This window comes from Mus caroli, unplaced genomic scaffold (assembly GCF_978045245.1).
Source record: "Mus caroli unplaced genomic scaffold, Mus_caroli_1 scaffold_2, whole genome shotgun sequence".
In the NCBI taxonomy this organism is placed as follows: domain Eukaryota; kingdom Metazoa; phylum Chordata; class Mammalia; order Rodentia; family Muridae; genus Mus; species Mus caroli.
The window spans coordinates 128,598,259-128,611,830 of record NW_028227257.1 but is presented as its reverse complement, the minus strand read 5'-3'; the positions used below and the strand labels follow the sequence as shown (position 1 = coordinate 128,611,830).

Sequence of the window (13,572 nt, the reverse complement as noted above, 5' to 3'; positions counted from 1 at the left end):
TTTTCTCAAACAATGGCTGTTAAAATGAGTCTCCCCATGCTTAGAGTGGACTTGATACTGGTTTTTGATACTGTGGTGAATGGAAGCTTGGAGTGGGGAAGCCATCTTGATGGACTTACGATACTCTGCAGCTCTGTGGCTTCTTTGTGGTGTAGCTGTTCCAGGTTGTCAGGTATTGTGTGGTAGTGGCCTTTGCTCTTCTCATAGTTCTTCTTGTACTGGTACTGAGGGGAAGCAGCAAGGAAACACATCAGTGGGAAGTCTCTACAAAGTCTCAGTCTTCCCTCCTTAGAGAAGCTGTATAAGGACCGGGCATGCGGCACACGCCTTTAATCACCGAAAAGGCAGAGCCATCAGATGTCTGTGTGTTCTAAGCTAGAATGGTTAGCAAGTTCCAGGCCAGCCAGGGCTATGCAGAGAGCCCTGTCATCCCCCTCCCACCACTGAAAACCAACCAACAAACCCCTCCAAAAAGAAAAGGAAATGGTTGGGTAGATAAAACGCCAAGTGCAGCACTGTTGATAAATACCAGATGCAAACACTGCTCTGGTGTGGCTGCTTCTAAGAAGGTGTCATTGAAAGCAAGAGGCTGTTTCAGATGACTCGTACATCCTTACAAGAACTGGAGCTATCTGGTTTTTGTTTTCCTCCTGGGCATCAAACCCATGGGTAAACACTGTAGAGCAACATCCTTAGCCCTAACAGAAGCATTTTTACAACCTGAGAGGCATTGTAGCTGATGGTATTTTATTAGTAATTGGTAGATTAATGTAATTTGGAGGACTATCACCAAATAGTAATTTTGTGATAAACAGAATGTATCCATAGCAGAGAGGAGACCATAGGAGCTCAGAGGAGGAAACGTGCTGCCAATGCCTGAAAGGCGTTGTTTTTGGAACCAATGACGGAGCTTACAGAACTGGCGAGCTGGCTTGTATTTAGGACGTGGTGCATTATCAGAGACTCCTTCATGTCAGTCACAGGTTTGTGGAGTTTCTTCAGGTCAGCCTTATATTTGACCTGGTGGTAAAGAAGGAAATCACATATGTAGAAAATGGGAAACAGCACTAAGGAAGATGGCCGTCCATGAAACGAGTTCTGGGGGTGGCTGAGAAGGAAAACCACTTTGTGCATAGCTGCCAAAAAGTAGAAATGACTGGAGTGTCCATCAATAGATAAATGGGTATCATTAAAAAAAAGTGTGGCATACACACTGGAATTTTACTCAGCCATAAAATGGGATGTAGTGCTAATTAATGCTGCACTATGAAATGCTATGCTAAATAAAATAGACACAAAGAGACATACTGTAGGATTCCATGTATGAAGGAGACGTTACCAGGAGCTGAGGGAAGAAAAGGTTGCTTCATGGATTTGTTTGGGGCCATTACAAAGCTTTGGAAAGAGTGGTGGTAATTTGAGAGCACCATGAATGTGATCAATGCTCCTTAAATGGGATTAAAATGGCAAACAGTATGTTATGTCCTTTACCACAATGAAGGAACATACCTCACTTGCAAGGTTGTTGGCATCTTTCATAGTTTTGTAGAGCTGGCTGTCTTTCGGGTTGTATTTGGGTGTTTTGCCCTTCTCCTTGTCAAAATTTTCGCGGTATTTAACCTAACGACAAATGCAAATGTCCAGATTATTTCTGAGCTTCTGACCAGGGAAGCATAAACAGTAGTGAATATGTCTGCATTATAAGTGACCACGGAACTTGTTATGCCAGTGGGGCAGTTTCAAGAATATGAGGTGTCACAGGATTTTCCCTGTCCAATTACAATAGTACAGAGGAAGCCTGATTGGAGAGGGTAAAGGGAGTCGGCGAGAAGAGTTGCGCAGAGAGAGAGGAGAGGAGAGAGAGTGTGAATGTGTGTGTGTGTGTGTGTCTCGGGAGAAAGAGAGAGGAGAAAGAAAATGGCTGTGGATGTGAACCCATGTGGTGTTTACCAGCCACAAGTAGATATGATTTCACACGGTTAGAAATATTGGAATAAAGCTTTTATCATTATCAATTGGCTCTGAAATTATTGTATTGGCATCTTGTAAATTGTGATTTTATTGATACACAAATCTAATTGGTTAACTAAAAGCTTAAAGACTTTTAATTCTACCGGGTAACTAGGTGTTGAGATGGCTGACCGTGGGGTGCATGGGGCATTGTGTGGTAGTGAGAGGAACTGGGTTGGGGGTGAGGAGAGATTGCACGAGTGAGATAACCTGGTGGGAGTCCCGTGGCCTGCCTATTGCAGGCACTAGCCCAGGAACATGCCGGGTCAACTTTTTTATTATTTCATCAATGAAATATTCAGTATTCCCAAATCAATGAGGGAATACTGTCACAGTTACACAGGGCTACATACGAGCAGTGATGGTGGGAAGTGACACTGGACAGCACAGGCTTTGCCATCATATTCTCTGATGACATCAACGTGACATCCTGCTAATTCAAGTCAAGACTAAGCAGTAAAAGCTTGCTAGGTAGTAGTAGCACACACTTGTAGTCCCAGCATTTGGGAGGCAGAGACAGGAGGGTCTCTGAGTTTGAGGCCTAAAGAATGAGTTGCAGGACTGCCAAAGCTACACAGAGAAACCCTGTCTCAAAAAACAAAAACAAAAACAAAACAAAAAGCTTTAGGCTGAGGTCAGAGAGGTTTCTGGGATCATTTTAGCATTCCCACATGGATTCGTCAATCATCATAGATTTATAGGAACTAAGAGCAGGTTGTAAATATCAAATGTCAAGAAGTAAGAATTTGTTAAGCTAGGTGAATTTATTATTATTATTTTAATATAGTGATATAAATTATTTCAATTTATCACTATTATTATTATTAATATTAATTATTATCATTAGACTCACAGAGGGCAATGAGATGGATCAGCAGGTAATGGCTCCAAGTACCATATTTGAAATAAATAAAAAGTGAGATACTTTAGAATAACAAGGAATGTAAGATTCACTGTACTTCTGGAGTACGTAAGAGTAAGGATATGCAAAGGAGTGAATGAAAGAAAGAGATGGCCATTATGCCCAGGTAAGACACAGAAAAAGATGGCTCCTCATTGGAGAATTCAACCATAACAGAGTGACAGAAAACGTTCCTTATTGTCAAATTGATGCCTTTTTCACTAACATTACAGGATCAAGTCCTGAAGCCCATTAGCAGTCCACTCTTATTACAGGTTAAGCCAAATAAAAGGCAGCCTTTGGCCCTTAGGTTTGGAACATTCCATCCCAGTTGAAACCCTTGCCCCAGGAAGCAAATGGGATGAACAAAAGGCCGGGGGCGGGGGGGGGGGGGAGGAGGAAGGGAATGTACCTTGAAAGATTCCTGAGCGTGCCTACCAACAGTATAAAAGGGTAAACAATGGCCAAGCAGCCAGCTACAGAAGGAAAGGTTGTGTTCTGACTGTGGGGTTGCCTGCAAGCTATGGGAGAAGCCCAGGATTCTCACCATGTTCCTCTTAAGCGGTTGCTTGTGAGTTACCCCTGCTCCTTGGATGTACCCCCTCATTCATACTCTTGTTAGAAATAACCCCCAAACAACAATAACAGTGAAACCTTATTGTTCACCATATTGGACTTTGTTGCAATCATTACTTTGCTCTGTCCAGAGCACCTTTTCTGGAGTGAGTAGACGTGTGTTGCCTCTACCCAGGAAAGGTCTATAACACAACCTAGGGCAAATCATAGCTTAAAACCTCCCTCAACTTTCATCTGAGACAGCTGCAGACTCTCCTCCAACCAATGGTAGCTAACACAGAGACTCTCAGAGAGGCTTCATCAAAGCCTGCCACACAGGAGAAGATGCCACCACAGCACTAGGGCCCACACTCTGTCTGTATTCAGAATGGGAAGCAGAGGGGGACAATGCCTGAGGATGGTGGTCACTGGTGGTCACAGTACTGCAGACACAAAGACAGCACAGAGGGGTAGAAGACAAAACCACATCCCAGGAACCAAATGTAGACAGTTCTATAGGGCTCTGTTCTGAAAGCAGTTCCCAAACAAAGGGAAACCCAGTGGGAACAAAGTCACAGTGGGAAGGACTGGTATCCAGACCAAAAGGCAAAAGGAAGACTAAAGATGGTCACCATTGCTAAGACACCAAAGTCAGAATGGCGAAGACCACCCACAGATGAGGTCTCCTGGCCCAGGGGCTACACCAGACACTATCAAACACTATCAAAAGAGCAAGTCTTTCATGGGATGTGAGCCAGAAAGATGAGCTTATAAAGAGTTTGGGTGAGATGTGTTCTTCATGATATAAGGTTTACTTAGGATTTACATAGGATCTACTGGCCTTTTGATGTTCAAGAACACTCAAGCTTTCAGTTTCAACATCAAGTAATCTGATAATTGGAAAGCCTTGAAAAATTAAAAACATTAAGAATTTAGATTTGTAAGCTCTTACTATTTTTTTTACTACAAAATTGTAGGGCTTTTTTTTTTCTTAGTCATATTATGTTTTGGTCTCAAGTAGCTACACAATTCCATTAATTTATGATTAAATATGGTACAGAAAATTTACATATAAGCTCAGGGAATCATGGGGTTGTCCTGACCCAGCTGCCCTGAGAGGCCTGCACCATTGGTATTTCAGGTTAGAGTCTGTGGCCCTGGGGACACTGTGGTGACTTTCAGTTCCTGAGAAGCCCGGGCACTCTCTCAGGCAGTGAAGTGTTCAGGCTGCCTATGTTTCTTCCTGCTCCTTAGAAGTCTGTGAAGCATATAGAAGCTTGGCTGGACACTTAGTCTTAGATGTTCATCTTGTATGCCCTGCACAGCTTGCAAACAGCATTGTCTCCTGGCAACTACAATCGCACTGATCTTTCCAACCTCCACTGTACTCTGTTTCTGATATAGATATAAGAAGTCTGATGGCTTGCAGTAAACTTGTCACAGCTCAGTCTTGCTGTGACCCCTCCAACTCATGCCTGGCGAAGACTCATTTCTCATCAGCCCTATCAGCTCACCGTGGTCTGGTAAGTAAGAGCGGGTGCTTACTCTAAAAATTGTAATTGTTTGTTACCAGTCATCGGAACCTTTTGTCTCAATAATTCCAATTTTTATTTTTATTTTTTTTATTTTTATTTTTTATTTTTTTTGCTTTTCGAGACAGGGTTTCTCTGTGTAGCCCTGGCTGTCCTGGAGCTCACTTTGTAGACCAGGCTGGCCTCGAACTCAGAAATCCGCCTGCCTCTGCCTCCCGAGTGCTGGGATTAAAGGCGTGCGCCACCACGCCCGGCAATTCCAATTTTTATAACTTGATTGTATTGGTTTGTAATGTCATGTTTGATATTTCTGGAGGGCAATAGGCACAACCACATGTACCCCAAACCTATTTCTTTAAACAAATAGTTGAAGATAAAGGACAGTTGAAGAAGAAGAAGACAGGGTTTCCATACTGGAGGAGAAAGAGGATATTCCTGATCTGAAGTCAGGTAGACCCAAAGGTTGTCTTCAGAGAGCCAGTGTTAGACTGTAGCTCTCTGAAAACCTGTGTAAACTTGGAAGCATTGCAGAGAGATTAGGGAATACCAGGCAGTCCGCTTTGGGCAACACATTTCTGAGCCTGTCTTAATAATACAGAGTCTGCTGAAATGAAGCATTCTTCCTGACACCCCGTGTTTACTATGACCAAGCCCTTATCATACAAAACTGTAATTATTTAACCACAGAGACAAGAATCTGAAGATGATGGTTCACCCCTACTCAGCCATGCCTAGCTGGAGCACTTGTATCTGTTGTTAAATGCAGGAAGAAAGGTTCTTTTACATGGTTGGGTTTTACATGGTTGGAATTTCATGACTGTTACACAGTACCAAGTCTCTCACAGGTGACTCAAGTCCAAAGCAGACCTTCTGGATATAAATCTTACTGCCTAGCAAAAGGCACTCTTTGTCACAGAAGAGCAGTTAAATACACAAGCAGCTAGATGCATACCTGTAAATGGAGATGTGGAAAACTAGAAAGCATAAGTTGGTTAGCAAGAAAGAGTCAAGGTTTTATACACAGTTTAAATGCTACAGTACAAATTAAGAGCTCATGTCTCCTTGGTCATTGATACTGTGCTTTCTGGGAATCTTTTCTCACTGAATAGTTTTGAAAAATCCCACACTGGGGTCACTGTTTGTCATTTTCTATTACCTGGCTGCTCAGCTTGGCTGCCTTCTTGGCCATTTCAATGTCTGGGCGGCCAAGCATGCTTAACCCATGACTGCCTTCCTTGCGATGCTTGGCTCTGTACTCCACCTGTGTCAGAGAGAACAGAAATGGGAAGTGTGGTCTCAGTGGCACACACCCTGTTCTTGTTCACAGTGGCCCTTCAGTGCCAGGTCATTTTAATGACACTCTTACCTCACTGGCCTGTTTGGCTGCCTGGGTGGCCTTCTTGATGTCTGGCCGGTCGGCCACTGTGGTGTAATGCAGATTTTCTTTGGCATCTTTTTTATAGGCAACCTTTATTTGAGGGAAGAAAAACGCTTACGTGAGGCACACAGAATTTTCCAATAGTCTTCACTAAATACAAACTGCATGCATGTATGTAGAAAGAAGCCAATTTCCACCCCTGCTTTTTCTAAAACCGCCAGACAGGGAAGTCACTACATCAGGAGCATGAACTCGTTTGAGGTCCACTGTATCACGTGAGCTTCTGGGATGCTGAGGGGACACTTACGTCACTCTGCTTCTTAGCCACTTCCATGGCGTGTTTCACCTCTGGAGGCTCTTGCATGATGGAGTAGTTGGACTTGCCTTTCTCCTTGACAAACTTCTTTTTGTAGTTTGTCTAAATGGCAGCAGAGTTGTCCGTGTGAGGATAGGAAGGTGAGGAAAAGGTTTATTTGAGGGATCTGAGAAGATCTTCAGGAAAACCCATGGTTTCCAATCACTGTCAGTTGGAACTTGGATCTCTGGGCCATAGTCTACTGCCTCCCCTGCTTTTCTCTAGTGGACCAACACCAGAACTATCCAGGAACAACACTAGAACTATCCAGAAAGCTTGGAGAACTGAATTCAAGCACACTCAATGCTCACTCCTAATTCTTACCTTTAAAATATCTGTTATAGGTTATACCAGCAGGACGCAGTGGGCAGAGATTATTTTGGTCCACAAGGTGATTTTAGCTCTCAAACTGTACATTACTTAATGACAGCAGTGGCTACTTTCGATTGGCATTGCTGTCTCCCACTGATAACATTAGTTATGCCTTAGATTGCAAGATTTGCTAAAGTGCAAAGCCTACATCTGCTTCAATGGGCACAATTGGAACACCAATACACTTCTAAAAAATAAACCCTAGAGTTTAGGATTCATATACAGGTACTCAGGTTGAGAGGGCTGATCCATAAAAGAAGGTGGTTTGTAAGCAGGAAGTTGGTTGTCTTTGATATAACTCCTAGTTGCCATCAAGAGCTCCGCGGCTGGCCACTTACATCACTGACGTGCTTGGTCACTGCCTTGACGTGAACTGTATCCCTGGTCTCTGGTAGGGTTGTATACGAGCCTTGGGCCAGGTGCTTCTTGACATGGTCCTTGTACTTGTTCTGGAGGGATCCACAAAGAGCTTGTTAAGGCCTCTGCCTGGGGCCTCAGCCTGAGATGGAAGTGAAGCATATGGGCTGTGGGTGGGTTACCTCAGACACCAGATTGCTGACAGTCTTCGCCAAGAGGATCTGTGGGGTGTCAGGCACAGCATGGCAGCTTCCTCTTTCCTTTACGTGTTTCTCTTTGTATTTCAGCTGTGGGGGTTGAAAGGGACGAGACATTTCTTTACCTTCTTTTAAGGATCTTGCACATTTTCCTTCAGCTCCCAAACCCCTCAGCAACAGCTGAGAGCATACCACTGATAAACAAGGAACGCACCAAAGGATTTAATGCTCATTCAGAATGGGTTTTTCCTGACAACTTGGGGTTTTAATAAAGATGAAAACCTCACGGTAAATCTTTGCCTTTAGTTCAAAGCATTCTCGAGTATGTCACCCATTGGGCCTGGAAACACACAATCTTTCTTCCTTTACAGAGGTGTCAGGTACACAGTAGGAAGACTAGGATCCCACAGAAAAGAAACTTTAAGATTCGGGACAGAATCTAGCCGGTCTTTCAGATTCCCTGTGCTATGGGAACGGCCAGCTTCAGTATAAGCCAAGAATCATGCCAGGCTCAACAGCATTTTCACAGATGGTACCCAGCTCATCACAGATGCCGCTGATGGCAGCACCGTGTGCTAGGACCACAGCTGAGCTCCTACAGAGAGGACTTCTGTCCTGTCCTAGATGTTTCTGGAGACTACTGAGTCAGAGTAGACATCACTGTAGAAGCCAAGGATGGCCTTGAGTCAGGGTAGACACTATAGAAGCCAAGGATGGCCTTGAGTCAGGGTAGACACTGTAGAAGGCTGAATACTTACATCGCTCTCTATTAAGGAATTCCTGAGGGCCAGCACCATGTCTTTATCGTCAGTGACAGAAAGCTTGCAGCCCTTGAGAAACTCTCGGTCCAGCTTATATTCAAACTGCGATAGGAGAAAGCAGAGGCAGCAGGTCATTTGATTAAACTGGAGAAGAGTCTTCAGAGGGAATACCCATTCTCAGAGTCAGGGGAGGGGCTTCCTGGCCTTTCACTGTTACCACATGCTAGATTCGTCCTTTCTAGTCCAGGAACCAAGACTAGGACTAGACTCTCCTGCCCTCTCTAGCTTCAGGTCTCTGAGCCCTCACGCCTGGGACCAGTTGTCAGAGGACAGGCTCAACAGCCAGGTTTGTTTCATGAATTTGCATTTCCCCTCAAACTTCCTTCTGTTCTGGAGCCCAAGTCAGCTGGGGCAAGCGCCCTGACAGTGAGTACTGGAACGGGCCACGTGTCTGTCTCCTCTCTTACGTCACTCTGCTGCAGAGACGACTTGGCCGCCTGGATGAAGTCTGGGCGGTCGGGCGTCCACTTCCAGTATGCTTTATTGGCTTCGTACTGCTTCTTGTAGTCCAGCTGTTTTGAAAGTGACAGAAAGACAATGCTCAGGTTGAGGTGACACATATATGCAGTGCCCAGCGGGACTCTTGCAGTTTAACGTCCCACAAATCGTAGCTCATGGAACCCTCAATAAAACTGTCTGCGCTATTCAGCCTGTCAGTCACTCAGGCTATCAGTGGATACTCTTTGCTCCCAAATAGATACTGAAGCTTTGGAAGACTTCCAGATGAGATGATTCTACAACCTACCTTAACTCCACCCTCGTCACCTTCAGAGTCTACTTGTTAACTTGTAAGTAAATTATAGGTATTTTCGTAAAGGTGGCCAGAATATGACAGACACTATACACAACTATCCCCCAGACTCCACAATGTCTGTTTTCCTACATTTCCTTCCCACATCTGTTTACCTATTTATTACCTACTAGTGCATCCTTAAGACTCCTGCTAGCTTCTATGACACCTTAATCTACTGGCCCCTAGAAATGGATGTTTCTGGAATGAATGAGAATCAGTTGGATTTCTAATGTTTCATAACACTATTTTATGTGTTTTAAAAAGTTGGTGCCCATCTAAGTTCACAGAGTTGGTTCTGTGGGTGAGATTTTAGGGTGTTCCAGCTAAAGAAAGGCATCAACATAGGGATTATCTGAGTAAGTCGAACATCCAAACAGTGTACCTGACAGCAGCTAGCGGCTCTGGCTTCTCCTTCAGAAGCAGACACTAGAGCTTAGGGCAAGAGGGGAGCATGGAGCAAAGACTGAAAGATGCTGAAGTGCTTTCCAAAGCACTGCCTTCAGTTCAGAATTAACGTCTGGACTCAGCTGTCCTCAAACACTAAGGAGATGTAGCGTGTGACCTAGCAAGATCACCCTCGTCTCTTCATGCCCCTTCGTGAAGAACAGAAGGAACATCTAGTTTTTAATACCATTCGCTAGCTACTTGTTCCCCTGAAGCTGAGCTTTTCATCTGGACAGGCAGAGGCTTCATCTCATGATGAGATTTGAAAGGCCACATGCTTGCTGAAGTGGCTAAATCTCCACCACGGTTGCTACGGTGAAACGGCAAACCACAGCCATCTCCAAAACTCATGCTGAGGTTTGACTGCCACTGGTATGAAAGGAGGAGTTGAGACCTTCAGTAGGCCATGTGGGCACAAAGACAGAACCTCCAGGGGGACTGTGGCTCATGCTGCAGGAGAACAATCATTCACTTTTAGACTTTCCCTATCTGCTCTCTGCCATGGGAGAATGCACTAAGAGACGCCATGCCAGATACTCATATACTCTTGACCTCCCTATCTCTCTGAATGTAAGTCAATGTCTGTAAACTACCCAGTCATAGGTATTCTATTACAGCAGCAAAGGGAGACTAAGGCTGGCCTGAGACAAGGAAAGCTCTATAACTTACATTTGTGTTGACTTTGTAGGCATCTTTCGCTGCTTTGATATGAACAGCATCTGGCTTGATGGTGCAGTTAGATTTATTTCTTTGGTAAACTTCCTTATATTTCAGCTATAGGAGACAATGATGGCATGGTTAGTTTTTTACCCCCTAGGGAGTTAGTTAAACCTTTTAAAGATGAAGAAACTAACACTTTGATGGCACTACACTATGTTGCCCACGAGAGCATATCTGGTAACAATCTGCTGTGAGGGGAAGATGCAGCTATGTGGAACTGAGCCTTCTTACATTTGTCAAAACACAGTGAGTGTGGTTAGCAGTGTGGCTACAGGCTTTACTCCTGCTAGTGTGGGCTGGAAGAGTCAGCTGGCAGCTCTCCATGTACACTTCTCCTTCCCACATCAGAAGGGCCTTGGTGCAGACATCCTGAAAACCACCCTCCAGGACGCATTCAGGCCTGCCCTCCTCCTGTGTGCCCATGGTTCCTCCTGTGCACCCATGGTTCCTCCTGTGAGCCCATGGTTCTTCCAGCTCTCCAGTCACAGCATAGCTATTTACCTGTCTATTTTTTCTATTAAGCTGAACCTCTTCAAGGCAAAGGTTTTACATCAGTTACTATCTCATTCCCAGAAGCAGCACATAGAATCTCAAGGGGCAAACATACCAAAAGACACGGTCATCACAGCTGTTGGACTAGAGCTGTACCTCATGAGTTTTGGTAACTGGATTGAACGTGGGAGTGCCAACAAGTAGTTCTGCTATCTTGAGTCTAGGACCTCTAACTTCATCTATGTTTGCTTTTCCTAAATCCTATGGCCCAAGGGTACAATATTGTCATTTTCACTTGGTGTGGGGGAATGTGATTAAGGTAGAGTATGCTCAAAGGGAAGGAACTGTATCAGGGTCTACTATATTTACCACAAGAAGTACTGTATGCTGGGATTGTTTACAGACTACTACATTAATTAAGTTCTAGAACTTCACAAGAAAGTTCTAGAATTAGTACTTCTCATCAGTACCTACCCCAGCATATTCTAACAAGCATTTGAGGAAGTGGATATAAAAAATGCCTCAGTTTACCACAGGGAGCAGGCTGCTGTGCGCTTGACCTGCTGGATACTTGTGTTTATCTTTGTTTGTGTGCAGCACCTAAACTTATTTTTAACAGATTTCATATTGCAAAGATGCTCTTTTATACATGTCCACCTTCTCAACCACTACACTAAATATCCAAGGGTTTTTCATGGTGACTCATAGTCAACAGTATGGCATATTTATTCATCTACCAGTGTACCCCTGTGCATAGCTATAGTCAAGGTTTTGGGATAGGTGGCAGGCATAACAGTTTCCTGTGTGTGTGTGTGTGTGTGTGTGTGTGTATACTCACGTGCACGTGTGTTTGCATGGGCCAAGAAGCTCAAATACCATAGAATTATTTAAAACACTGAATTTGTGTGAGTTATATTGATTCATGCCACTTGGAAGACTGAGGCAGGGGAATCACTGTGAGTTCAAGGCCAGGCTTGGCTAGAAAGTAATCTCTAGGACAGTCTGAGCTACAGAAAATTAAACATTATAAAAATAAAACATTCTGAATCTTTTTTTTTTCTAATGAATTGATGGTGGTTTTTCAGTTACAAAAATCCAAGCAAATATCTGGTTTTGTTCTGTTTATTTTTTTCTACACAGCCCTGCCTGGCTTTATTAAACCAGCAATCCTCTCAGCTAGCCTCCCAAATGCTAGGATTATACCCATGTACCAACATAAAGTCAAGATTTGAAAATTTATGAATAGGAATTCTCCTGAAATTCAGAGTGTAAGAACATAACAGCTAGTTCATTTTCTCTGGGAAGGTAAGGTTGGTGGAGTGGTCTTGGTTGGGTCACACTGCCTCAGTGGGATCTCTTCCACATGCTACCCCAAAATGTGGCTTTGCTGTTTGCTCCTCCAGAACTGGTGACCATTTCTTTATCATTTGCCATAGTTTGAACCTGTAATGTCCCTAAAGCTGACTAACGTCTTGGTCTCCAGCCTCAGGTGCTGCTTGCTGGCAGGTAGTAAAAGGTGGCTTCAACCTCCTACAGGTCTGCTACCTCCCAGCAGTGTGGCCTGTCCTCTGAGGGGATAGTGAGACCCAGCTCCTTTCTCTTCCTTTCTTATATCATATTGGCCCTGTTGCTTTGCTGTGTACTTCTGCTACAAGTCGCAGTCTAACCCAGGCTCAAGCAACAGGGCCAATCAATCACAGAGTGGAAGTACCCAACAAGGAGTCAATATAAAACTTTCTTTTTATAAGGGGATGTATCTCGGGGATGGCAAGTGAACACATCTCTTGGAATGTGTGTAAAAGGTAGGGAAGAAATGATGTCTGAGTTCCAGGAATAACTCTTGACTGACTTTGAAACATTGGCTCTCTGCCTCCTAGATCTCAGACATTACATTGCTAGTTGCCAAGCTATACTGAAAAGATGCACAGAGGGGCCTCATTTATACAGAAGCCAATCGGCCATCAGCTGTCAGTTGTGTGAGTATGGCTCTCTGTGGATTCAGCTTCACAGAGCTGTGCTCATCTTGATTGAAACTGCCACGTCTGTTCCAGGGTCACCCTGGTCACCCAACTCAGTTTTTCTTACAAAGATTCCTAGCAAAACACTAGGACAAAATCACTGTAGTAACATATAGATGTTTACAACCAAAGGCTGGTGCCAGGGAAGGGCCTCTTGACATTACTATTTACTATTGGTTTTGTCTGCTTTTGGTTTTGAGATGGGCTCTCACTGTACAGTTCTGGCTGGTATAGAACTCAGAGATCTGCCTGCCTCTGCCTCTGTAGTTCTGAGATTAAAGACATGTACCATCATGCCCAATTGACATTATCTCAAGATGAACAGGTACATTCCTGGGTCTGGTAGAGTTGCCTTTGACGTGACCAATACATACATTTCTCCTTCTGGTACAAACCACAGGGGTCTGCTTTGCCTTGCTGCCCTGGACTAAGCTTTGCCACTAAGTTCTCTTCAATTGCACTTTGTGTCTCTGGATCTGCCTGCCCTTTTCATCCACATCAGTGTGACTCTGATACATTGGGACTGGGTCTTGTAAGAACCACCTTGAATCTTGGCCTAGCTATGTCCCTGTTGTCTGCGAATAACGTTTGGAACAGACCTTTTTTGCTGTGTCTAGTCAACTCACA

At 44.1% G+C, this 13,572-nt stretch overlaps 1 protein-coding gene across 1 annotated transcript in view; it reads right to left on the bottom strand.

Moving 5' to 3' along the window:
* Neb (nebulin) overlaps nt 1-13,572 on the bottom strand; it is a 200,314-nt gene that overhangs the window by 28,300 nt on the left and 158,442 nt on the right. The window contains exons 129-139 of the mRNA XM_085834915.1: nt 10,385-10,489; nt 8,886-8,990; nt 8,416-8,520; nt 7,643-7,747; nt 7,442-7,552; nt 6,684-6,794; nt 6,365-6,466; nt 6,155-6,259; nt 1,510-1,620; nt 916-1,020; nt 120-224 (exon numbers count right to left, since the gene is read on the bottom strand). Of these exons, the coding sequence (XP_085691041.1) occupies nt 120-224; nt 916-1,020; nt 1,510-1,620; nt 6,155-6,259; nt 6,365-6,466; nt 6,684-6,794; nt 7,442-7,552; nt 7,643-7,747; nt 8,416-8,520; nt 8,886-8,990; nt 10,385-10,489 (1,170 nt within the window). The remainder of the gene's footprint in view (nt 1-119; nt 225-915; nt 1,021-1,509; nt 1,621-6,154; nt 6,260-6,364; nt 6,467-6,683; nt 6,795-7,441; nt 7,553-7,642; nt 7,748-8,415; nt 8,521-8,885; nt 8,991-10,384; nt 10,490-13,572) is intronic.